At 39.7% G+C, this 27,305-nt stretch overlaps 1 protein-coding gene across 5 annotated transcripts in view; it reads right to left on the reverse strand.

Moving 5' to 3' along the window:
• The window catches only part of RANBP3L (RAN binding protein 3 like), a 49,301-nt gene extending 22,404 nt beyond the window's left edge, over window positions 1-26,897 (reverse strand). The window contains exons 1-5 of one of the 5 annotated variants that reach the window (XM_004738008.3): window positions 26,311-26,897; window positions 3,192-3,250; window positions 2,034-2,070; window positions 1,465-1,542; window positions 385-459 (exon numbers count right to left, since the gene is read on the reverse strand). In XM_004738008.3, coding sequence (XP_004738065.1) covers window positions 385-459; window positions 1,465-1,542; window positions 2,034-2,070; window positions 3,192-3,250; window positions 26,311-26,401 — 340 coding nt within the window. In that variant the 5' untranslated portion in view covers window positions 26,402-26,897. Of the gene's footprint in view, window positions 1-384; window positions 460-1,464; window positions 1,543-1,650; window positions 2,071-3,191; window positions 3,251-26,310 lie in introns of all 5 variants that reach the window. The other 4 variants (XM_004738006.3, XM_004738005.3, XM_004738009.2 and 1 more) reach the window with 4 other exon arrangements.
• Window positions 26,898-27,305: the final 408 nt, after the last annotated feature.

Genomic DNA, 27,305 nt, shown 5'->3' on the forward strand with positions numbered 1-27,305 from the left:
ACTGTCTGGATTCATAAGGCATTCTACTAATCATAATTTGCTAAGGCCTGCATTTTATTTGCCACTAAAATGCCAGCATTTTGTAGTAGCTGAGTAATAAAGCTCACCATTAGTACCATCAATGAGAACGGATTTTTTTTTTTTAAGATTTTATTTATTTATTTGACAGAGATCACAAGTAGGCAGAGAGGCAGGCAGAGAGAGGGGGGGAAGCAGGCTCCCTGCTGAGCAGACAGCCCAATGTGAGGCTCGATCCCAGGACCCTGGGACCATGACCTGAGCCGAAGGCAGAGGCTTTAACCCACTGAGCCACCCAGGTGTCCCGAGAATGGATTTTGAAAAAGTCAGAGTGTCAGGCTCAAGGTTCTAGAAGCTGTTTATTACCTGGCCCAGAAGGGGGGAAGGTCAGGAGGTTGGTGAAGGATGATGATCTCATTCGATTCTGGGACAAGGTGGATGCTAGAAGCAAATTGCAAACTGAAGTCAGTGAGGAAGTAGGCTTTTGTGTTTCTTTTGATTTGGACTTTTGCTGTTTCTAAAATTTCTATATCACTAATTTAGAAAAGGTTTTTTTTTTTTTTTTTTTTTAAGATTTTATTTATTCATTTGACAGAGATCACAAGTAGGCAGAGAGGCAGGCAGAGAGAGGGAAGCAGGCTCCTTGCTAAGCAGGGAGCCTGACGCGGGGCCTGAGATCATGACCTGAGCCGAAGGCAGAGGCTTTAACCCACTGAGCCACCCAGGCGCCCCAGTTTTGTATTTTTAATCAATAGAAATAAAATATGTCTATCATGAGAATTATAAATTAATTTCTATTCAATTCAATAAATATTGGAGTGCTCCCCATGTATAAGACACTCTACCAGGCATGAAGATGACCTCAAGGAAGGCGCAGTGGAGGAGACAGACATACACAGAGACAGCTGTCTTACAAGGCAGAGAGAGCAATGTGGTCAGGTATAAAAGGAATCACGGAGTGCTTAGAGTATAGAAGAGAGGCAAACTGAGTTACTGGTTTATTCAGAATGGAGTATGTGATGAAGTTCTTAAAGTGTTCTTTTCAAGGCAGACATCTATTTGTTTAAGTAGATGGTAACTTAGGGAGAAATGTCAGTTTCCCCTAATTACAAAGTTAATGCATACTCAATGCGGACACTCTGGAAACATGACAGAGTGCAGAGTGGGTAGGAAACCCCAAATTGCCTGTGTAATCCCCCTACCTAAGATAACCATTGCTGACATTATGGCTGATGTCCTGTCCATCTTCCATCCCATGGTGGCCAGTTGAATGCTGACATAGTGACTCGCTGTACAATCCATCTTATAGGCTATTTTTATCCAGTAATTTATTATAAACGCTCTCCAATGGGTAGACTTTTAAACATTTCCCTTTGAAAAGTTTCTCACTAATTTCACATAGAGAAAACATAACAGTGACCAGCCAACAGTCAGGTCTATACCTACCTCCTTGGAACTGAGGATCTGTCGTATGCAAAGTAAAAGATGAAGACCGTGCACGCTTTCTTAGAAAATCGTTGGATTCTGCAAGAAATTCACCAGGATGGGTAAAATTGCCAGCAATAACAAATTATCCTCAACCAAGATGGGGAAGGATAAATAGAATGACCTTTTGCCTACATAGATCATCACCTGCTAAGATGTTAAGTCCTGAAGCCCAAGTTTAAACACTGGGGTTAACAGCTTGGTGATTTTAAAGTGATAGGCATCTCATCCTCCTAAGAAACTCTTAGAAACAAGTGGCTTTGGCAAGAAACTGCATGTGACTTTTGAGATTGTGTAGGGAGTGTCTTTGGTTGGTGGAGACCCAGGCACTGGAGAAACAAGGGATCTTAGGCATTTCTAACGTCAGTGTTCCTACATGTCATCTTTCAAAACAAAAGCCAGTGTATTTGGTGTTTAAAAACCAGCAGAACCATGAAGTTTTCCCCAGTTCTTGCCACATGCCAAAACACTTGTGCCTGCTTCTTTTCTTTGTCCGGAGACAGGTTGAAATACAGGATGTAAGTCATTACCATGCTCGGCTGCTTCAAACGTGTCTTCTGCTGGTCTCTGGAAAGAAACAAAGTTGCCCATGAGAGCTGAGTGTTTGCTGCATCAAAATTCGACCCTGTCACTTTAGAAGAGAATTCTCAAAAGCCAAGTCTATTCAGCTAGGTCAGGGCAAACCCACTCACCTTTGCTCCTTTACTCGCTAGGCATATTTTCAAGACAAAACAAAGTCTTAGCGGAGCGGTTTTGTATTTCAGTGACTGCACTATCCCTTGTCAGAACTTGTTTAAAAGGAAGATTTGAAACACCAGCTCTCAAGATCTGAGCTGTAGGCCTGGGGTGGGGCCCAGGAAACTGACTTTTCAACCAGGGCAACCGACTTTTCAGCCAGGGCTTGGGGGTTGAGCGACTCTTCTTCTTTTCTTTTTTTCCAAGGTCATCTTTAAATATTTTATTTATTTATTTGACAGACAGAAATCACAAGTAGGCAGAGAGGCAGGCGGGGGGGGGGGGGGAAGCAGGCTCCCTGCTGAGCAGAGAGCCCGTTGTGGGGTTCGATTCCAGGGCTCTGAGATCATGACCTGAGCTGAAGGCAGAGGCTTTAACCCACTGAGCCACCCAGGCACCCCTGAGCGTCTCTTTAGTGAGTTTGTGGGTAGTCGGGTAAATGACTTGGATAAGCAGGAACGAATAACAGGAAAATATCAATCAAGCTAAAGTGGGAAAGCTACTAATCTTATCATTGGTCTTTCCAAGCAGGTGGTTTCAGTATGATACAGACCTTAAGGGACCTTACGATCCCTTTAAAATCAAGCATCACAGTTTAGAACTTATTTTGTACCCAGTTTTAGGCGAGGTCAGTGGAGACCCATGAGGAATTTCGACCCTGCTCACCTCTCTCAGTCCCGCCCCTTTCCAAGTCACTCCAAAAAACCCTATAATTTTGGTAAAGATGGTATGTTATTCATAGATTCAAGACAAGGCAGGCCTCTGGCCTCCCATTTAGGCCAGATTGCTGCCAGTAAAAACCTACTGTATAAATATTCTAGAGGCTCGGCTCTGCTAAGTGAGGAGCAAAAGGATAAACTTAGGCAAGCATGAAACCATTCAGTGTCACTGGCTGCTTGAAACATCATTTTGTCAAAGTCAAAGTCAAACAAAGAAAATTAGCTTGATCTTACCTTAAAAGTGTTTTCTCTCTTTGCAAAAACGAATACTGGTTGAGCAATGACAGATTTTTCTGTAAAAGGAAAAGAACAGACAAAGGATGTTTGAAGGATGTTTAAGGATGTTTGAAGATTTTTGTGGTTTCATTTTGTATTTTTCCTGCCTTTGGGTAGAATCCAAACTGTTTTTACATGGCCACTGTAACTTGCATATTTACAAATGATTTTAACAGTTAATTATAGAAATAAATACTCGGGGAAAGCGATAATAATGTGTTTCCATAAAAAGTGAGATCATCCCATTAAAAGAACACACTTTAAGTGTTTAAAGAAAACAAAGTATAATTACCTACATTCAGAATATCATTAGGACATCGTGATTAACATCTTTGCTTTTAGAATGAAAAAATGCAAGGAGTGAAAAACAGTTCTTCTAGGGCCACCTGGGTGGCTCAGTGGGCTAAAGCCTCTGCCTTCAGCTCAGGTCATGATCTCAGGGTTCTGGGATGGAGCCCCACATCGGGCTCTCTGCTCAGTAGGGAGCCTGCTTCCCCACCTCTCTCTGCCTGCCTCTCTGCCTACTTGTGATCTCTCTGTCAAATAAATAAGTGAAATCTTTAAAAAAATAGTTCTTCTACTTGGGTTGGATTTCAAGGAAAAAATGGTATAGATATATTGCATTCCATCCTTAGAATGATCCAGAAATAACCTATACTTCCTTGATTGCAGTCATATACTAAGCCGTGTTTTCAATATTTAGACTAAGAATCAGTCTTAGTCTTTTGTCCTCAGCCCAGTTGACCTTATTAATCTTTTATGTTTTCTTACCTTAGGTAAGACAACAGAGAGAAACTCATTTACTATAGGGTGTAAATGAGTGATAACAACTTTAAATATCAGGAGTCCAGAATTCTAAGGGAAAATGACATGCTTGTTAAAAGCCTAGGCCCTGAAGTTAGGCACATGTAGCACTAATACTTGGGGAAATAATATATTTGTACCTTTGGTTTCTTCATCTGAAAACAAAATGAAGATTATAACAATAGTTACCTCACAGAGTTTATGGGACAATGAAATGGATTTGGGGATGTAAGTACTCAGATTTTTACAAGACAAAAATAAAAAAGAAAATATCTTTAAAGAAAGGATATGAAATATGCGGCATGCCACCAATCCCCACTCCAGAACTCTTAGCTGACATTGCTAGCTTATGACAACTCTCTTCCTTCCTTTCCATTTTTCCTCCTGTCTTTCTTTTCCTCTTTCTTCCTCTTTCTTTCTTCCTCTTTCCATTTTTCTTAAGTTGAAGTATAAGGGACAACACTTTCTTAATGAGCCCGAATATGATCTTAGAATTTTCTCATTACAGGTTTCCAGCAGCCATTACCAATCTATTGTCCTGGAATACAAGCCAAGTTAAGTTGCCCTCCCTGGGCTGAATAAATAAAACTCGCACTGAAGGGTTTCAAGGAACTATCAGACAACTACTTTTTTTCTTTATATGCTAGGAAGGGGTCTTCCAGTTCCCCATAATCTAATCCCATAAGAGTGTCAAAACTCTGCCAGACCACCCTTGCCAAGCTCTTGGGCCCTGGGATTTTGGGTACCTTCTTTCAGTCCAGTAAACTCTTCACTTTTTCATGCAAGCGTTTATTACACTGGCTGCCCTTGGAGCCAAGCAAGCTCTAGCAGAAAGCGCACAAGAATGTACTATCATTCCCATCCATATTAAACTATACTCAGTGCCCTGTTCCTTCTTGAACAGTCTCCTCTTCCAGCAATTACATTAGATTTAAGAAATGAGAACTCCAGTGACTTTGAAAGAAAATAGTCTTTGTGAATGTTCCGGGGAATACTTATGAATTAGAATTATAAATTAGCCTCTTCTAAACTGGCCTTAGGGTAGTTCTGCCTAAAATAGCATGAGGAGCCCTAACCCTAGACAATGGACATGCGACTTTCCCTTGATCAAAACATGCAGCTAAACACAGGCAAAAGCAATCTTCTGGGCAGCATTAAGTGTTCCTTGCAGCTTGGAGGACCTATGATAGAGTAAGTACATCACTGTTGTTCATTAATTCAATAAATATTTATTTATAATATTTTGTGCCAGCCATCTTTTTTGAACATCTTTTTTGTGAATACCCCTGTGCTGAGACAGGGGTATACACCGTCTGATTGAAGGTACAGTAGCCTCAGACTAACCACCTTCTCCCCCTGACACTGCACGGCACGTGGTTGGAAAGCAGAGACTCTCCACATCTCTTCCTTCATCTGGATTCTCCCAAATAACTCTTTTGGCTTCAAAGACGATGCCAAAATTAAGCATTTATCAAGACATCAGATCCATAACAGGTTTCTTACTTGATCCAGTAGGAAAATTTCAAAACATAAGCAAGGTTCTTATGATTTTTTATATATATATATGTATATATTTTAAGATTTTATTTATTTATTTGACAGATAGAGATCACAAGTAGGCAGAGAAGCAGACAGAGAGAGAGAGAGAGGAGGAGGAGGAGGAGGCAGGCTCCACACCGAGCAGAGAGCAGAGATAGGCTCGATCCCAGGATCCCGAGATCATGACCTGAGCTGAAGGCAGAGGCTTTAACCCACTGAGCCACCCAGGTGCCCCTGATTTTATATTTTTAAATTTATCCTCTTTTCTTTCTGATGTAGTCATTGATCAACCCATTTATTCAAAAAATTTGTTTTGAGGGTTGACTATGTACAAGACACCTTGCAAGGCAAGAGAGAGAGGACAAGTGGTACAAGATGAGGTTGAAAGCGAGTGAACATAAACTTCTTTTTCTCCTCTTCTAATAAGTATCACAGTTTCCCCCTCCCCCAATTTTAGGTGGGTTGCAAGGCCTTGTCCCTGCCCTTACTCCTGTATGTTTAACTGATGGTCTCTGACAAACCTGCTTCATCTAGGAAAGCAACTGGAGGATTTTCTCAATGAATCATCCCAGAGAAGGAGCTTCAAAAGGATCTGTGCAGCCAAAAGCAGATGCAGAAGAGGAGGAAGACTCTGAACAGGGAGTACCATTGACTCAGAGCAGCGGGAGTGGGGTGGACTCTGCTAAGGGCCCCAAGTTTCTGCTACACAGTTTCTCCCATGTAGAGTCCTGCAGACGGCCTCTCTGCTGTGTTAGTAGTTCAGGAAAAGTGAAAACTGAGTCGTCCACACTGGATAGAACCAGGCTACTCTAGCCGGGACCAGAAGGGTTATGGAAACAGTGTTGGCAGGAAAGAAAGTGGCAACAGCCCCCCTGCAGAGGGGCTGGCTCTGCCAAATGGGTCACTTCTTAATTGCTACCAGGACTGGAATTATCCACTTGGACCAAGGCCCTGGCAAGCTGCATTTTCTTCTCCCCTTCTTGCTGGACCTATCCACATGTCTGCCACATCCTCTTCTCTAATTTCTTCTTGTGCACTCTTATCCTAGGCTCCAATACTGTTCTTTATGCCCCTGCCTCTTTTACTTATGTCCAGTTCTGGGACTGGTCAAAGCATGGATTTTGGAGCTGTGAAGTATAACGGTCCTAGAGCTGTTCTGTTCTGTTTTGTTTTGTTTTAATTACTCTAAGCCTCAGCTTTATCACCTCTCTCCGTATGTATTTTGAAAAGGTTATCATGAGGACTGAAGCAATGCATGCATATGGAGGACTTGGTACAGCTTCCTCTTCAAACCTGTTTGGAACAAAGCAGAACCTCATCTATCACCCATCCATCTATCTGTCTATCCATTTATTCTCCATATACGCACACGTCTCTCCACATATCCAGATATTTGCAGTATCTTCCATATCTACCAATCGATTTATCCACCCATCCATAAACATTTAGCAATATATTAGACTACAGTTTGCACAGAAGACATTCACTAAAAGTCAGATTCCCTGCCCTCCTCCTCCTCTGCCATCCATTGTTACATGCAAGAACCCTATGACTCTTGTTAGTCTCGGGGAAACATCTCATTGTTCCTCAAGGGTCTCTTTCCTTTCACTCATTACCTTATCCTTACCTTATTTCCTTACCTTATATTGTTATTCTTATCCTTACCTTACCTTATTTCTTGTCCCTTCTCCTCATTGAGCTCCTATATTTCTTCTTTTACTCTCAGGAAGTTCCTGAATTCAGGCTGTGGCCCATACATAGTTTTAGAGATTGTTGGTCCTCGATGAGTGGCCCAGATTGACCAATAGCATTACAGGGTGCTTATTAGAAATGCAGACTCTCAGGCCCCACCCAAGACCTACAGAATGAGCATTTGGATTTGACACTATCCCCAGGTGAGATATATATATATATATATATATATATATATATATATATATATTTAAGAAGCAGTCCTCTAGACTATTCCTGGTTTCTTTCATCTGAGACCAAATTTAGGAAGATGGCAGTAGAGACTTGTGGAATCAATGATTAAACCTCCAGATGTTCTGAGTAGCCTGACAGTTAATGAGAAAATGATTATTACTCAACCACGTACTACGATTGTTATGACTCAATGTCAGGTGAAGTCAAGGGCTACTCTGAAGACTTAACTAGAAATCCCTGTAGTAAGGATATTCAAATATTGACATTGATATTGAAATCAGTCATGCAGCTATTTTGCTTAAAGCAATTAATGATTTCCTCTCTGATGCAAAAGTTGGTTTCCTGCCTTTGATGAGCCTAAAATCTGATTTTTTTTTCTTGAAAACTATTTTCAGAAAATGTCTCTGCTTGAGATTATTTATTATTGTTTTAAAGATTTTATTTGACAGAGAGAGACAGCAAGAGAGGGAATGCAAGCAGGGGGAGTGGGAGAGGGAGAAGCAGGCTTCCCGCCAAGCAGGGAGCCCGGTGTAGGTCTCAATCCCAGGACTCCGAGATCATGACCTGAGCCAAGGGCAGATGCTTAACGACTGTGCCACGCAGGCACCACTCTGCTTGAGATTATTAAATGTTGATTAAAATATTCATTTCTGCAAGGCAATAAATCAGGCGAAAAGCATAAACTACATAAAAAAACCTTGCCATGGTACTGAGATTCTTTGACAGAAATCGGAAACGCCTAAAGTTTCAACTCTAAAAATGATCTCTTTTGTAGAAAAAATAGACACATTGTAGCAAGTGAACTTTAGATGGGAAGCACAAGCATGAGACATTCTGTAATTATCTCCAGCCATACCTGGAGGAGTTCTATAAAAATGCAAAAGGAATGAAATAAACAACAAATTACCCACCCACCCACATATAAAAAGTTAAGTCTTCGCAGAGCAGGTAGTAGGGTCACAGACTGACATTATGAACTGTGATGGAACACTCTTGGTTCTATGTTATGAGATGCTTTGTACTGCCTTGAAGATAAAATAACCAGGACCCTGGAGGAAAACAGACGCAGTTTACACAGGAAGTTTCCAGGCTGATTACAAAACACTAACTCAACTTGAGACACAGGATGAATGGACCCTGCTGGACTGTTTCCAGTCCTGGTCATTGCTGCTGAAGTCATACCCAACTGCTCTAATAAATACAGTGTATGAAGTAGAAGGGAAAAACACTCACCCTGTCAATCAACTTCTACATTTTTCTGAGCTGCTTTAAGTTCTTGTCGAAAACGAAGTTATTAACTGCTCATTCTAAGAAATCTAGCATTTCTAGTTTTGACTCATTACGAGAAGCGCACACTAGGGACAAAAAGAACCTGCATGAGAATTGCACAGGAAAGCTATTCCTCTTCTTGTCAATATCATGTTGATAAAGAAATCACTCATTTTCAAAATGGGAATCATATCAGATTAAGAAATTAGAGAAGATGAGACAAGTCTATCTCAATTCACTGAACACAGCCATCATCACCCAGAGTTTATGTAATCCATCCGATTTTCTTTAACTCATCTTCTTCTCATGCTGATAATCTTCAAGGAATCTGTTTGTTGCAAATTCTAAAGAGTCTAGAGTTTTTCCTGCACTGGTGTGTACCTTGGTCTAGAACTTGATACACACAGGCCAATTTTGCAAAACCAAGGAATAGAGATGATGAAAGTCTCTAGTGTGAGCAAGAAGCAAGAAGACTTAGAGGTTGTGTCAAATACAGACCTTGCTACCCTTCTGGGGATAGGACCAATCCCTGAGAATTCTGCACTGAATACACCCGTCCAACCTCACCTCCAAACTGTGCTGCTTAATTTATTATCCAGTTTTACGTGATAGTGGGAGATAGCCAGTGAAATAATTTCATTCACATTTTAGAATCCAGAGATTTATAGTAGCAGTAATTCAGCTGAAGAAAAATTCTTGTTTTTTAAAGTCACTGAGTTCACAATGTCTGTATAAGTGGAGAAGTGCACCGATTAAAAAACAGGTAATTTTAATTAAACCATTTGGTATAGAAGATCTGGCAAAATCATTCTGTCGATCAAAACACAAGGGTGAAGGGAAAAAACCAGGCTTTATATTTCAAAGTGTGTTCTGCAATTACCCCCCAAAATATATGGTCATCATGTACACTGTGCTTTATATTTGGGGGTGATCAGTAACTTTTAAAATAGATATCATAGCACACTCCTTTAAATTTTACTATTATTCCAGGATCACAACATAATTCTTTGAATTATTTCTTTTTTCATTCTTAAAGACAGTAAGTAGCTCCCATGTGATATGCTTGTGCATGTCATGATTAGTCTTTATCCTTTTGCCTTTTGAAGTGTTTAACTCAATATGACTTTTGAGAAGTAACATAAAGGGACACCTGGGTGGCTCAGTCATTAAGTACCTGCCTTTGGCTCAGGTCATGATCCCAGGGTCCTGGGATAGAGGTCCCACATCAAGCCCCACAAGGCCCCCATTGGGCTCCCTGCTCAGTGGGAAGCCTGCTTCTCCATCTACCACTCCCCCTGCTTGTGTTCCCTCTGGCTTTCTCTTTCTCTGTCGAAAGAAAGAAAGAAGGAAAGAAAGAAAGAAAGAAAGAAAAAGTAGCATGAAAAATTAGACCTTGGTGATCTCCCAAGATGCTTCTTTGACGGACTGGTGTACTAGAAAACCTTACATTTGCATCATACTTCACCTATTATAAAACAGGTTTAAAAACATCAGATTTTGGTGGCTACTAGGGGCCAGAATGCATAGTTTTAAACATCCAATCTTTGGCAAAAAACAGACCTGGACTCAAATTCCATCTCCGGAATGTACTAACTATGAACTAGGGCAGGTTTCCTCATCTGTAAGATGGAGAGCATAAAACATTCTTCACAGAGTTGTAAGGACTAAGCGAGTTGATGTGGGCAAAAGGCTGAGTGTGGGTGGCAGACACAAAATGCTCAGTAAGCTCTGCTCTTCCAGGATTCTCAGAAGAAACATCATGAAACCGTGTGTTCATCATGAGAAAAGAATGGCTCTAAAACTACCAGAGGTGCCCAAGATCATACAGCTCAAACTTATGGGTAAAGCACGTGAGAGCAGATTCCAAATCTGGAGCTTTGTCCTGTAAGCAAGACTCCCCCGAGCCCCCTGCCCCAGCTTCCACTGTGAGCGAAATGACTACTGGCCAGCTTCCTGACACTGTGAGATGCCTGTGCTGTCCCAGCTCCGCTCCCTCCGTGCTCTGTACAAGCCTCACCAAGAGACCGTCTCGGACTGTGTCAGTCCCCCCGCACTTCTGTTTCACCCTCTGTAAACACTGTAAGAGGTTGCATATAATCTCACCGTTTCTGTTCCCATTCTGACGAAAGAAGGTATTCGAGAATGTTGGCAGACCTGTGGCCTGGTGAGCCTTGCCATCCAAAATCTCCATGTCAATATATACATCCAATCACTGGCCTAAATAACAGACCACTGTATTACTTTCAACAGAGCATACCTACTTCTCCATAATTTGAAGGAGTTATTTTATTGATAAATGAAACAATTTTGTGATAAGGTTACTTGCGATCTTTGATGACTTGAATATGTTTACCAGCAACAAACATGGGACTTCTGGATTGAGAATGCCAAAAGGGGCTGTTTGTTTCTCTCAACACTGTTCCTTTATGCCCACGGGGTAATAAAGATGGGGAACGTGTCCTGGGATGTGCTTGGTCAACTTGGTACCATTTGGAAATACATATTTCATTTGACAGCGTTTATAAATCACATGTTTCCCCCTCAGAATAGCTTGCAGTGTGAAACTGCTTCCATATGTTAGGAACGGGTCGCTCCGTTTTGCTGAGAGAGGAGAAAGAGAAATATCATCTAAGTTTTATGACATGTTGAAGATTAATATTGAACAGGCACATGCACAGGTTTAAAATGATATCTTTTTATTTTAAGTAATTCTTTAGTGTTTCTGGGCTGCTAAAATTAAAGAGGTGATTTTGACACGAAGTGTCATATTAGTAAGAATTAAGTCACTCGTCACATAGACTATTAATAAGTCAATATGGCTGAAGCATAGCTTCATACGTCGAATTCAGATAAATTTAAGCTCTTCCTCTTCAGTAAAGAAGCACACTATTTTTAAATTCCTCCATGATTCCAAGGACACAGGCCGGATGGAGAAGTTTGACTGCAACCTCTACTACTTCCAAATCTCTTTTCCTTAAACTTATTCCTCTTTGAGCCTTTGAGCAAGCAGGAGAAAAGGCTCCTTGTTTTCTTGTTTCCACAGGAATAAATGGATGTTATTCCCCTGAGAACAAGACCTTGGAGGCCTAGGCCAGAAGAAAGGAGCAGAGCTGCCCACCCAAGGCGCTCATAAGCCCAGAAGCCCTGGACCTCATTCTCTTCTTGGGAACTCACAGAAGCCGGCAGGAGGGCATTCATCGTCACTGAAATGCCCTGCGGGCCCTCCTCGGGCACAGAACTGGACAGGAATAGAGTGATGCCTGCTGCAGATACCTTACTGCACTGATGTTAGAACTAATCTGGCAGAAGTAAAGGCCAGGTAGCAATTTGCAAACAGAAATATTTTTCTTACCATGCTACAAGAGAAAAACACTTTTCAAATTTATATGACTTGAAAAATTCTCAAGAAAACAGAGAACGATCCTTTAAATTCATTCATTTTTTATGTGCAAATTTTTTTAAAACTGTGGGAAAAGATACATAACCTAAAATTTACCATTTTAAGCATTTTAAATGTACAGTTCAGCGACATTAGGTATATCCACATCGAGGTGTAACTATCACCACCGTCCATCTCAAGAACTTTTGCATAATCCCAAACTGAAACTCTGTGCACACAGCACTAACCCCTCTTTCCACTCCCCCTGCCTGCACCCTGTAACCACACTCAGCTCTGTCACTCTGTGAATCCAACCGCTCTAGGACATTTCGTGTAAGTGGAATCATACACTATTTGTCGTTTTGTATCTAACTTATTTCACTGAGCATAGGGTCTTCAAGGTTCATCTATGCTGGAACATGTATGAAGAATTTCATTCCTTTATAAGGCTGATTAATATCTCAGCATATGTATGTAGCACATTTGGGGACTTTTTATTTTATTTTATTATTTTTTGGAATTGGGAGGTTTAATACAACATATTCCATAATTTCTTAACTTGAACTTTTTTCATACATATATCTGTTTTTCTTTTTCTTTTCTTTTCTTTCTTTCTTTTTTTAAAAATACATATAGATACTTAAGAATAAAGAGAAATAAGACCATAAGGCAAACGCTAGTGACACAAATAAGAGTTCTAGGTAACACTAGAATGGAATAAGGTAACTGATTCCAGAGAATAATAAAGAGTTTTCAATCCAGGACGCCAAATTCGCCTTCAAAATGGAATGAATCCTAAGGCAGGCAAGGCTGATGCAAATTTTTTATCCTTTCCTGTCACCAATGTGCTCCTGCTGGAGTTGACATCAGAGCAGATGAAAGAGAAAGACCACTAGTTGAGGTAGAAGTAATAGGAGAGCAAATGGTGTGGCAGATGCGGCAGGTTTAAAAAAAATCAGCTTTTCTGCATTTGCCTTCCCCTTTCCTTGTTCTCATTTGGCTGCATGTTTCTCTCCAGCATCTCCCCACGTGTTTCCTCCCTCCACATCTCCTGTTCTCCCCCTTCCCCTACATATTCATCATTTTCTCAACATGCTTAATATTAGGATTATTACACAAGTAAATACTCTTTTCTATGGTATTTTTTTTTCTTTTCTTTTTTTTTTTTTTAAAGATTTTATTTATTTATTTGACAGAGAGAAATCACAAGTAGATGGAGAGGCAGGCAGAGAGAGAGAGAGAAGCAGGCTCCCTGCTGAGCAGAGAGCCCGATGCGGGACTCGATCCCACGACCCTGAGATCATGACCCGAGCCGAAGGCAGCGGCCCAACCCACTGAGCCACCCAGGCACCCTCTATGGTATTTTTCAAAGGAGATAAAATGCAAGTTTATCTCCTCTTGATTTTTTATCCTTTTTAGATACTTTTCTTATGTGGCCCTTTGATCATAAAATTCTCAGATAGATGTAGAAGGAACACAGTAGGAGTTCTTTGCCTTATTAACTTTGAGGCACTTCTTGGCTCTGGTTTCTGTTTTTCTAGTGAGGATCGGTTGGACAAAGTGGAGTTTGAAGCTCTCACATTCAGTGATTGAGGAATATTAATCCCTTGGATGAAGTTTTGGGAGGAAAATGAATTGATTCCTTTAATAAACATTAAATTAATAAACATTAATTGCCTGCTATGATCAAGGAAATAGGCAATAACAATATTTTGAATTTAAATTCAATTTAAATTCAAATCAAATTTAAATTTAAATTCAAATTAAATTCCTTTAATAAACATTAAATTAATAAACATTAATTGCCTGCTATGATCAAGGAAATAGGCAATAACAATATTTTGAATTTAAATTAAATTTAAATCAATAAATGTGAGAAATGTCTACAAAGAATTAAAATGTGAGAAATGTCTACAAAGATAGAAAGACATTTGATACCTCTATTACAGTAGTTTTTGAAGATTTGTTTTCTAAATCTTTATTTTTTTTTCCCTTTATATTTGTAGCTGGAGTTCTTTTCTAGAAGTCCCTCGAAATCTACTTTGCTTTGTCCTACTATCAAAATAATCCCATCTACCAATTCACTTTAGCTTTTTTGATTTTCAGAAAGAAAAATGGCAAATAATACCAAAACATTAATCCATACTTGAGAATGAAGTTCCTTGTGACAAAGTTGGTCTTACTGGTTAAACGGATTCTCCTATTCAGTAGCGTTGGCCTAAGTCTTACCCACGCTCAGTTTATAAAAACATACATGCACACGAGTCTTTATCTGTGACTCCATTTCTCTGCAAGACAACTAAAGTTTAACACTGACAGCCCTAGCCCCAAAATGTCCATTTCCAGAAAGAAGGTGTTCTCCCTCCTCAACTTCTTCCTCTCTAGATGGTCACACACTTTCTTCATGAATTACCTCCTCTCATCAGAACAAGAAAGGTTGGTGCTCATTATTTAAACCAGTCATTACAGATGCCTACCCGAGAGGGACAGTCAAGTTACCAAGCTATAGTGTCTGGAAGTCTGGTCGTTTCTCTGCATGCACCGAGGGAAAGGAATTTGTGTCCTGTTAGCCTTGGGTTCTTTTTGGACTTGAAGTCCATCCTGCACTGATACAGACCACTTACAAAAAATCCCTTTCCTCTCTCTCTGGTTGAATCTGTAGGTCCATTTTCATTTCCTCAGTTAGAGTTTAACCCCTGTCTCCTGGCTCAGCACACAGCCGCAGGTTTCATGCTCTTTTGCTGTGGCTTTAGTTAACCCTGAAATCTCTCGCTGGTAGTCTAGATCTTTCTCCTATGACCTCGTGCTTACTTATTGGCCATCCACGCAGGGTGAGTCTTCTGATCACTGGGTAGAAAGAATGCACCTTTTAACTGAATACAGGTATTCGCTGCATCTTGAATCCTGACTTTTGGATATTATGCTGGTTTTCCCAACAGGTTTCATTAAAAAGCAACTCAGGTGTGAAACTTACCTCACCTGAATGTTAAGACGTCAAGTCAAGTTAATGATTTAAGGTAGAAGTTGAGCCAGCTCTTTGAACGGAGCCCTCAGTTTAAATAAAAGAGCAAAAGATAATAATGACAATTATTTTTTAAAAATTTTATTTATTTATCTGTCAGAGAGAGTGAGCACAGGCAGAGGCAGAGGGAGAAGCAGGCTCCCCGCTGAGCAAGAAGCCCGATGTGGGACTCGATCCCAGGGCACTGGGATCATGACCTGAGCCAAACGAAGGCAGCTGCTTAACCAACTGAGCCACCCAGGCATCCCAATAATGACAATTATTTAACCCCCTTTTCATTTGCAGTTTTGGATACTTCTTGTGTATTTAGTTAAAACCCAAATCATCTCTCCAAGGCCATATCAGCCCAGTTCCAAAAGTGGTACAAAGCAACCTTTCACGCTTCATGTGGGGAGAGATGGAGACCATGCAGTCACTGAGATTTAAGGGACAATTGCTCGCCCAGGAAGCAGACCACCTGCCCTGGGCTGGTAGGTCTGCACTGACACGGCTGCATTTTCTTACCTGTTTGTTTCAGGGTCAAATACACCCTTTTGGGAGACAGCTGCATGCGGTGAGCAGTCATATAGGAATTAATTGGTGACTTCAATGACAACACATTTTAAACTGAACCACAAACGGAGCTCATGGGCCAGCCATCACTCAGATAGTTTGCATGTATTTCGCTAAGCATCTATCTTGTGCCCCCCCAAAGAGGACACAAACATGGGTTAAACAGGCTCTGGAGTTTCTTGGATTAGGATCTTGGCTCAAGACCCCAGCTGTGAGGTCTTGATGTTACCTACCTCACGGGACTTTAATAAAGAAATGAGCTAACACACGCAAAGTGCTTCAAACAGGGCCTGTCACGTGACAAAATGTGATTTGTTTATAGGTGACATGGTAGCACTGTGCTTGGTCCCCAGTATAAACCCAGGTAACTGGTCCCAAAGAACTTGTACAACACAGTTGAGGAGGCAACATCCAAATGAATGAAAGAAGGAGGGCCAAATCACAGAATCTTAGTTTTGAAAGGGATCTGATTGTTCTCCTAGGAGAATTTACCATCTGAGGTGTCTGCAGCATCCTTAACAGATAGCCTTCCAACACAGCCTCAGGGTTAGAATGTGTGCTGTGGGCAGAGTTTACCAGCCCGTGGGTATACAGCACCCCACTGTATGAGCTACCTGGCTGCCAATTTCAGAGTCCTTCATTCCATAGGCTCAGCCTCCTGTCTTCATCGCCAAAATGTCGTGCAGTTTCAGATTCATCTGTGTGGCTCCATGGATCAGTAATTAAATCCTTTCTACTCCTGGCAGTATGCCAGTCTATGGACATACTAGTTTGCTTATCCATTTACCTGCTTAGGTACATTCAGGTTGTTCAAATGTCGGAGCGCATAGGTATAACATCCGCTATCAACATTCCTCTGCAAGCTTTCTGTGGACATATCATGTTCATTTCTCTTGGGAAAATACTTAAGAATGGAATTGAGTACCACAGGGTAGGCATAGATTTAACTCTAAAAGAAACTGCCAGACTGTTTTCCAAACTGGTCACACCACTTCACAACAGTGAAGGGGAGTTCTGGTTGCTCCACATTCTCTGAAACACAGTAGCATGGTATATTTATTTATTTATTATTTGTTTATTTATTTATTTTTTTGCACTGCTGTATTCAATTTTAGCCATTCTGGTGGATGTAAAGTGGTATCTCACAGTGTTTTTAATTTGCATTTCCCTGATGACTAATTATGTTGAGCATTTTTTGAGGTGGTTATTGGACATTTGTATATCCTTTTTCTAAAGTGTCTGCCAGGTCATTTGCCTATTTTTAAATCAAATTGTTGATATTGAGCTCTTTACATATTCTGATTATAAGAATCAGATCTATATATCACAAGTGTTTTCTCCTAGTTTTTTTTCCTTTTTTAAAAAAAAATTATTTTATTCATTTATTTATTTGAGAGAGAGAGACAGAGAAAGCAAGAGAGAGCATGAGCAAGGAGGAGAGGGAGAAGCAGGATCCCCAGTATCGGGGAGCCCAACGGGGGTCTCCATCCCAGGATCCTGGGATCATGAGCCAAGCCAAAGGCAGATGTTTAATAGACTAAGTCATCCTCAGTCTTCTCTTTTTTTGTATCAATGCTATCTTTTAAACAACAAATATATTTTTTCCTTTTTTAAATTTTTTTAATAACCATATAATATATTTTTATCCCCAGGGGTACAGGTCTGTGAATCGCCAGGTTTACACACTTCACAGCAGTCACCATAGCACATACCCTCCCCAACAACAAATGTTTTTTAATGTTCATAGTCTAGTTTATCTATTTTTTTGCATGTCTAAAAATTGCCTATTCCAATTTTGTGAAAATATTTTCCCGTGTTTCCCTTTAGATGCTTTAGGGACTAAGCTTTTGTATTTTCATATTTCGTCCCAAATTAATTTTTGTGTGAGGAAGGTAATGAGGTCCATTTTTAGTAACATGTTAGCCATTTGTTCCAGAGCTATTACAAAAAATATTACCTTTCCTTCTTTGAGTTATCTTGGTGTCTTTGTCAAATATCAATTGGCCAGGGGTGCCTGGGTGGCTCAGTGGGTTAAAGCCTCTGCCTTCGGCTCAGGTCATGGTCTCAGGGTCCTGGGATCGAGCCCTGCATCAAGCCCCGCATCGGGCTCTCTGCTCAGCGGGGAGCCTGCTTCCTCCTCTCTCCCTGCCTGCCTCTCTGACTACTTGTACTCTCTATCAAATAAATAAATAAAATCTTTTAAAAAAATATCAATTGGCCAAAAATGAGTGAATCAATTTCTGGGCTTCTTCTATTTTAATAATCAACTTTCTATCTTTATACCAATATTACATCATCTCGATTATTGTATCTTGAAATCCAAAGCACAAATTGTCAACTTTGTTCTTCAAGATTCATTTAGCTCTTTTAGGTTCTTTGCATTTCCTTATAAATTTTAAATTAGCTTGCCAATGAAAAAGAAAAGAGTCTACTGGAATTTTGATTGAGATGGCCTTCACTCTTTAGATCAGTTTGAGGAGGATTGATATCTTAATAATATTGAACCTTCCAATTTGTGTATTTAGTTCAATATTCTTTCACTTTTCTCTGCATTTATTTAAGTGTACACACAGGTCTTGCACATATTTTGTTAAATTAATCTTTAAGTTTTTTGGTTTTTTTTTTTAGATTTTATTTACTTATTTGACAGGCAGAGAGAGCCAGCAAGAGAGGGAACCAAGCAGGGAGAGCTGGAGAGGGAGAGGGAGAAGTAGGCTTCCTGCTGAGCCCCCGCTTATGCAGGGCTTGATCCCAGGACCCTAGGATCATGACCTGAGCCAAAAACAGATGATTAATGACTGAGACATCCAGGTGTCCCAATCCTTAAATATCTATATCTATATCTATATCTATCTATCTATAGATATTTATAAAAACTTACTACTAAAAGGATACTTAAAAATGTTCAATTTCCAATTATTCTTTGCTAATATATAGAAATACAATTTTTTTTTTGGTATATTGATTTTATATGCTGTTATCCTGTGACCTTGGTAAACTCATTTATTCTAGTATTTTTTCTTTTAATGGATTCCTAGATGCTTTTCTATACCAACTATTATCCATCTGTGAATATAGTTTTACCTCTTTTTTTCTGATATGTAAGACTTTTATTTCTTTTTCTTAACCTAGTACACTGGCTAGTACCTTTAGTCCTATTCCATAATGTTGAATATAAGTGATTATAATGGACAACGTTGTTTTCTTCCCAATCTTAGTAGGAAAGTGTTAAGTCTTTCATTGATAGTGAAAGTACTACATTAGCTGTCAGTTTTTTGAAAACGTTCTTTATCAGGTTGAGGAAGTTCCCTTCTTTTCTAAATCCTTTTAGAGTTTTTACATGAGTGGCTGCTGAACTTTTTTTTTTTTAATCTTTTTGGCATAGTGGTAATCATAATATTCCTTTATTATCCTTCTAATAGCTAGCTACAGGATCTGTAATAAAACCCTCTATCATTTCTGATATTTGGTAATATTTTATTTCTTTTTAATGGAAATTAGGAGTTTATTAATTTTATTAATGATTTAAAAAAATAACTTTTGAGAATTGAAGATGAGCACACTATTTCTTTCTAGTTTTTGTTTTGGGAATAGGAAAAATGAAGGTTTATTTTGTTTTTGTTTTTGTTTTTTTTTTTAAAGCCCAAATTCAGAAATGTAATTAGAGATGGCTTTGGGCAGCCACGGCTTTAAAATATTTTTGGTAAAATACACATACCATAAAATTTAGCATCTTAATCATTTTTAAGTGTACCGTCCACTAGTGCTAACTGCATTCACAAGTTTGTGCAATCTATCTCTAGAACCTATTCCTCTTGAATACTGAAAGTCTTCACCATTAAATAATAACTTCCTAGTCCCCCTTCCAGACCCTGGCAACTGCCATTCTGCATTCTGTATCTGTGAATGACTACTCTAGCCATCTCCTATTAGTGGAATCATATACTATTTATCTTTTTGTGACTTGCTTGTTTTATTTGGTATGATGTCCTCAAGATTTATCCATGCTGTATTTATCCATGTGTCAGAATTTCCTTTCTTTTTCAGGCTGAATAATATTTTATTGTATGTTTATTGTATTTTATTGTATTTTGTGTATTGCATTATATTGTATTGTGTATTGTATTTTATTGTATTTTGTTTGTCTACTCTTTTGTCAATGGACAGATGGGTTTGCTTCCACCTTTTGGCTTTTGTGAATAATGCCGCCATGCGCATATGTGCAAATATCTGTTTGAGTCCCTACTGTATCTTTTGGGGAGATACCCAGAAGTAGAATGGCTGGATCACATGATAATTCTATTTTTAGTTTTCCAGGAACGGCCATACTGTTTGCCACAGCAGATGCACCGTTTTGCCTTCCCACCAACAGTGCCTACAGGTTCTAATTTCTTCACATTCTTGCCAACACTTGTTATTTTCTGTTGTTGTTTTTTCTCTTAATGGTAGCCATCCTAATGAGTGTGAGGTGGGAAGATGAAATTTAAGCCATTACATATATTTTACAAATCCTTATATATGAGCCATTTATTAAGGTCGTTTTAATGGAAAGGATTCCTGTCCTAGGCGAGAGCTTGAACATGATCAAATCTAACAGAATATGAAACTCTCCTTTCTAATTATTTTAAAGTGATCTATATTTGTTTCCACCAATCTGTGCCTTTAAAAGAGAGTAAAATGGTTTTGCAGATAGGACAAAACTCATTCTAGCCTCCTTGAGGCTCCCTTTGGTGAAAGAAAAACAGAAATATGTGTACGCCTTCTTCTTTGATCCTTGTTTATATAGGCATGCATCATCCAAAAGACGTCACACTGTCTAGGCCGTATCATAGTTTTAGAATCACAAAAAAGGAAAGTTAATATAAATCTATTTTGAGAAGCATAATATATATATATTTCACCTAATGTTTTAATATAAAAGGCATTATTTCATTGTTTGCCACTACTGGGCTCCCTTTCTCATGGTTGTGTCTTCAGTTCTAAGCATTTAAATTTTTTAGGTGTTCTAAGTTAAGTACGTTCATAAATGCTTACAGAATATATTGAGGGGAGAGAGTGCGTTTGCAGCACTCAATAGTTCAGACTTCGGAGCAAATTTGATTGCACAGTAAATAGGCCCCCTTAGCCTTTATATTTGTATTTACTAAGTTCAAAGCTAAATTAAGTGCCTTCTGAAACCCTCAAGAGGAGTGTGGCTCAGATACAAAGAATGAGGGTGCGTACAGCAAAGTCAGAACATTATGGAATCAAACCACTTTTTCTTTCACCCAAAAAGTTGAATAGGTATCATTAGCTGAGTTCTCATTACAGAATTCCTCTAAAAACACACATGATAGAAAACAATCCTGGGAGATAAACATCTTTGCATTTCTGGTGTCTAACACAGAATCCAGCAGTTGGCAAAAACTGCACTGAATAAGTATGCGACTGAAGGCATTAATCTATTTTTCTTGACTTGCAGGAAACTGACCTGACACTAAGAAGAGAATTCATCCAGAAATCACAGCCAAAGTATGATGTAATAAAGAATAGATCTGGTTTTTGTTCTCTATTCCTTGCACAGAGCTTCAAAGCACTTAGAATTTCCCAACTAAGTGTCAGGTGTCTGTTTTGCTAATGAGGTGTCTCCAGGGAGGGATTAGCCACACCAAAAAGACCAAGCAACTATACAGTTGGAACTTCTAGCCCTACATCCTACCCCCAACCTGAAGAGAGGGAAGAGAGAGTGGAAATTGAGTTCAATCATATGAAAACTCTGGACACCCAGGCTCACTGGACTTCCTCGTTGGTGATCTCACTGATGTCCTGGGAGAGCAGAAGACCCAGACTCCATGGCGACAGAACTCCTGAGCTCAGAACCCTCCCAAACCTTGCCTTATGTATCTCTTCAGTTGGCTGTTCATGGGCATTCTTTGTAATAAAATGGTACAAGGCTTACTTGGATTCTATGAGTCATTTTACCAAAGTTTTAAACCTGGGAGAGTTGTGGAAAGCCTTGCATTTGCAATCACTCAGGCAGAAATGGAGGTGCCTGAAATTTTGTAGCTGATGTTTGAAATGGTCCGTCCCATGAGACTGAGCCCTTCACTTTGGGAGTCTTCACTAAGTTTGGATAATACCAGAATTGAGTTAAATTGTAGCACACTCAGGTGGTGTCAGAATGAACAAAAGCAGAAGGAATCCTAATGCAGCTTGAGGGTTTGCAGAGAACGTTCTTTGATATGGAGCAATGAAAAAAAATTAAACATTGTAATGTTAGGAATCATGGATTCTATGATTCAGATCTATAGCGCAGAAAGTGCACTGAAAGTAGGCCTTAATAACTACATAACCTTAGAAAAATCACTTGACTTTAAGGATTCCCAGTTTCCACATCTTTGAAATTGAGATAATGATGCCCACTTAAAATCGTTAATTTTATGTATCAATTTGGCTGCACCACAGTACCAGATATTTGGTCAAACATTATTCTGGATGATTTGGTGAGGGTGATTTGGGGTAAGATTTACATTTAAACTTGTGGACTGTGAGTAAAGCAAATGACCCTCTAGAATGTTGTGGGCCTCAACCAATCAGCCGAGGGTTTGATATAACAAAAGACTAACCTGCCCTGAGCAAGAGGAAATTTCAGATTTCAGCAGCAACATTGGTCAGCTCTTTGCCTGGGACTCCAGCCTGATGGCCAACACAGAGGATTTTGGACTTGCCAGCTTCCCTGATTGTGTGAGGCAATATCTTAAAATAAATTTTTTTAAATTTCTAAAAAATTAAAAATTTTAAAGACTATTTTTAATTTTTAAAGGCTATTTATTTGAAAGAGAGAGAGATCAAGCATGCAAGTTGGGGTAGGGGCAGGGGAGAGGGAGGGACTCTCAAGCAAACTCCACACCAAGCACAGAGCCCCACACGGGGCTTGATCCCAGGACCTTGAGGCAATGACCTGAACTGAAATCAAGAGTTAGATGCTCAACCAACTGAGCGACCCAGGTTTTTTTATTTAAAATAAATTTTTTTTTAAAGATTTTATTTATTTGACAGAGAGAGAGAGAAATCACAAGTAGGCAGAGAGGAAGGCAGAGAGAGAGAGAGGTGAGGAAGCAGGCTCCCTGCGGAGCAGAGAGCCCGACATGGGGCTCGATCTCAGGACCCTGGGATCAGGACCTGAGCCAAAGGCAGAGGCTTTAACCCACTGAGTCACCCAGGCGCCCCTAAAATAAATTTCTATCTTTATCTCTATCTCTTTCTTTATCTCTATCTACATACACACACACACACACACACACACACACACACATTGTATAGATTCTGTTTCTTTGGAGAATCTTAACTAATACATGACCTTGTGTGACTATTGTGAGAATTAAATAAGGTAACATTGAAAATTTTATAATTTTTAAAGGCTTTTAGAAATTTACTTTGTAAATTTTAAAGTATACAGCATTATAAAACATATGGTGAATTTTGCCTAGTACCTACATGTATCACGTACTGAACAGTGTAGAGGTTTTTCATACACAGGTTAATGTTGACAAATGTGGTCTCAGATTAGAGTTAGATATCAGTGGATTTGAACTCTCCCAGAAGAAGCTATCAGACAGCAACAAGTAGAGAGAGGACCTTCCTGGACTTCTGTTCCGGACTCTGTACCAGCTATTGCTGTAGCAGGTAAATACTGGCTGGACTGGACACCACGGCTTAGTCGGCTTGATTCAACTCATGTACTCAGTGACCAGCCCAGTGCTTTGGATAGTCATTGTTCAGAGAGTTGCTAAAAAACAAGTGACTTTTATATCAGTGATCACCCAAAAAGCACAGCTTTATGACATCAAGCACCTCAACATAGAGCGTGGAAGTCTAGAAAGTATGTATGTGTTGAATCCAGTTGTGCCCTTGGAAGAGTTAATGCCAGCTAGTCATGGCCCGTACATTAAGTTTAAAAAGTTGGAATTTTGGTGTGGTAGGCCAAAGCCACAAACTCAGAATACCTCAGTGAATAAATCCGCAACAGACCTCACTCTCTGAAACTAATGGCTTTTGCTTTCTTGGACCTTTGCTGAACTTTGCATAATAGCAAGGTGCAAATAGAGCATGGAGGAAAAATCAAGGCCGCTACACTCAAAGAACACTTTTCAACTCCAGCACAGTAACTAGAACACTATTTAGCAGCACAGGAAACACTGCCCAGTGTCACTTGTCAGTTCAGACCTCTAGATGACAGTTTTTGTAGCTGTCAATGGCCTGTGTGAATTGCTTTATGGATTGTGGCTTATGTGGGCTGATATTTTGTGACTCGGTTGTGGAAGAATATGGTTGCTTTCAAAACATTCTAGGCAAAAGCTTCAGTCTGAGAAAAGAGACCAGACTTCTCTTGTTGGTATTTTGGGAAGTATGTCATCATAATGATATTTCCAGTGTCCTCTGAATATGGCCAGTATGAGGAGGGAATATTAAGACAGACTGCCTTCAGTGAAGAAAACAGCGGGATAGTATTTCCACTTATAAAATTGGGAAAAACTTTTAAAAATATTACACCGGTATTACTGAAAATGTAAACTTCTGGTTGGAGGACCAATTGGCAAAACAAACAAACAAAAACAAACACCAAAAAAGCCCACAAAATATTAAAAACATACATATTCTTTGACTTCACAGTTTCACCACTAAGGATATATCCCAAGAAAGTAATCTTTCTCTGCAATGATTTATCCATTAGCTTTTATGAAACACAGTGTTGTTTGTAATAGTGGAAAAAATAGAAATAAAATGTCCCATCGAGAGCTGCCTAAGGAATTTTGTTACATCTATTTAAAGGAATAGTATACAACAGTTAAAAATAAGGTTGTAGGGGTGCCTGGATGGCTCAATGGGTTAAGCCTCTGCCTTCGACTCAGGTCATGATCTCAGGGTCCTGGGATTGAGTCCCACATCGGGCTCTCTGCTCAGCGGGGAGCCTACTTCCCCCCTCTTTCTGCTTGCTGCTCTGCCTACTTGTGATCTCTGTCTGTCAAATAAATAAATGAAATCTTTAAAAAAGATAAGGTTGTAGAAGAATATATGACATGGAGATCTGTTTGTAATCAATTATTAAATTAAAAAGCAGTTTACAAGACAACTATATGTGAAATAACTCTATTTAAAAGACAAGCCAAGGAATAAGTTGTACATGTGCACAGAAGAAAAGGCTAGAAGGATAGGATATACATTAAAATGTTAATAGCAACTATCTTTGGGTGATGATTTTTACCATCTCCTTAATGCTTTCCCTGGCAAATTTTATAGAATAAATATTATATTAGCAATGGAGTGGGGAAGTTACTGTAAGCATTTAAAACAAAATGAAAAGCCAACAAAAACCCATGATGATTTAGAGTTTACTAACAAAAGGGTAAGAATTTCACAATGTTATGATTAAACCCTGGCACATTCCGGGACTTGACATGCTAAGGCAATTAGTTTAAAATAGCTTACAGGAGCCCTGATGATACAGAATGATTTTAAAATTTTCTGCTATTTCCATTTCTTGTAAAGTATTTTCTACCCGCACTATGCCAAGCCTTGTACAGCCTAAGTCCAGGAACGAAGGCAGGGAGATGGCCTGACACTGTCTTGCAAATGTCAGCACATAGATGCCACCTTGGAAATGGGAGTTTTCAGTGCATGAGCCAACACTTTCCATGCCACTAAAATCTAAAACTGTCTGTGGAAAAGTAAATCAAGTTCTGGTAGCCTAGATCCATACACAGAGACATCCACCAGCCGTTAGAGGGCAAGTTAGAAACGCCTGGGGCCAATACTCAGCCTCTGGGGAGTGATGATGTCATCTATGACAGCACCCTGCCTTTACCCAAGTGTCCTTTGCTGTCCGTGACAGAATGGATTGGAAGGATCCTCTTGGCTATTCGTGTCCACCATCTGCCACTAATCGATGCAGCTGGGTAGTAGATGTAAAATTTTTAAAAGACTGATGGTGAAACTGGCTGCCAGGTAGATAGTTTAGTCTGAATGAGAACCCATCACGTGAAATGTGACACTTCTCCCTGTCTGTCTCCAGCTGTTCCTACATCATAACAGGAAGAGAGTTAAGAATATATTTATTTTTCCCACAGATGAATGCGTCAGAGACCCAGGCAAAAATTAGGTTTAAACTCTAAATCCAAAAATGTGCCATTAGTGGCAGGGCAGGGAAGATAGTTCTAGGCTATCTTAAAGCTACTCTCAGCAAGTTCCCCTTGTAGCTGATTCTGCTTTGCCTGGATGGGCATTTTGAATTACACAAGTCTATCACACTCTAGAAAAATGACAGTGGCCAGAAGTTTAAGCATATAAGCCTCCGAGTTGCAAGTCCAAGGAATATGCTTTCTTGATCGTCTCCCACGGTCCTTTCAAAACCAATAGTAGATCTACGTTAACTCACCCTGATGGATCACGAGTATGTCTGGTCTCAGAGTTAAAAAAAAAAAAAAAAAGATGGTAAAGAATTTTACAACCAGAGATTCCCCAGGTACTTCCCCAGCCTACCATTCTTCCTGAAATGCAAATGGCCCAGAGATCACTGAACACATAGCCCATTAGCCTGGCTGACTCACCTTGTGGTCGCTGGTCTTGTGGAAGCTTCAGTTTACAGATGTACGAACTGTTAAACAGGTGGCTGCTGCCTTTTCTTTGTACGGTAGACATGGTGCTGGCGATAGGGCTGTGGCTGCAGTCTCACTAGGGCATTTCCTTCTCTTGGTCAGTAACCTAAAATGGTCTTCATCAGACACCCAGAACCACAGAGAAGCATGCAGGTCCTGTCCTTGAGTGTAAAACATTTACTTCTCTAATAAACTTCCAAATGCTTCCGAGTCATGATTCTTGAAATAAATGTTTACCAGTTTAATTTCCCTTACATATAAAGATGACAATTCGTTTGGATAAAAACACAACTTAATTCTTCTTTCATCTCAAAGTGCTTTGAAGCTTTCCCCCTTTCTGGTGCAAAATCCTACAAAATAACTATTTCTAACCAATGACAGTTTTGGCAATTCTTGCCTCATCTGCTCACATGAAATCGAATGCCTCTGGCATTTAGAGAGGACTGCTGGAGTAATAGACGCAAAATTTAAAAAGTCCTGCTGAGTTAAATCAGATGATTTCAAAGCCTGGTCTGAGTTACCCTTCGTGACAGCTGAAAGTGAACAGTTCTTAAGGGAAGCTGAGGGAGGAGGAGCCAAGGGAGCGAGGCTGATTAGCATAAAGAGGCAGGCAAGAAATGGTATTGGAGTTGCTTTGAATGATAGTGACCAAAGCAGGGATTCTAAAAAGATGCCCTGATGTTACAGTAATCATATACCCGACTTCTGCTACTTTGTAATTTAAACAAAAGCTCAGAGTAGAGGTTTATTCTGCGTGGATATTCATTTGCACATGCAACAGCTAAAGGGTATAACTGGAGCCGGTAATGAGCTCATGGAAATATACTGCTGGAACTTTCAGTTTCTGTAAACACCTCTGAGTCTTCAGAAGGGGGCAGCTACGGAGCAGCCTGCCTGCCAACACAACTATTTGGAGTTCTGGAAGACAAATAAACACATAAAACATT

Source organism: Mustela putorius, unplaced genomic scaffold, assembly GCF_011764305.1.
Source record: "Mustela putorius furo isolate JIRA1106 unplaced genomic scaffold, ASM1176430v1.1 tig00000407_pilon_pilon_pilon, whole genome shotgun sequence".
Taxonomy (NCBI): domain Eukaryota; kingdom Metazoa; phylum Chordata; class Mammalia; order Carnivora; family Mustelidae; genus Mustela; species Mustela putorius.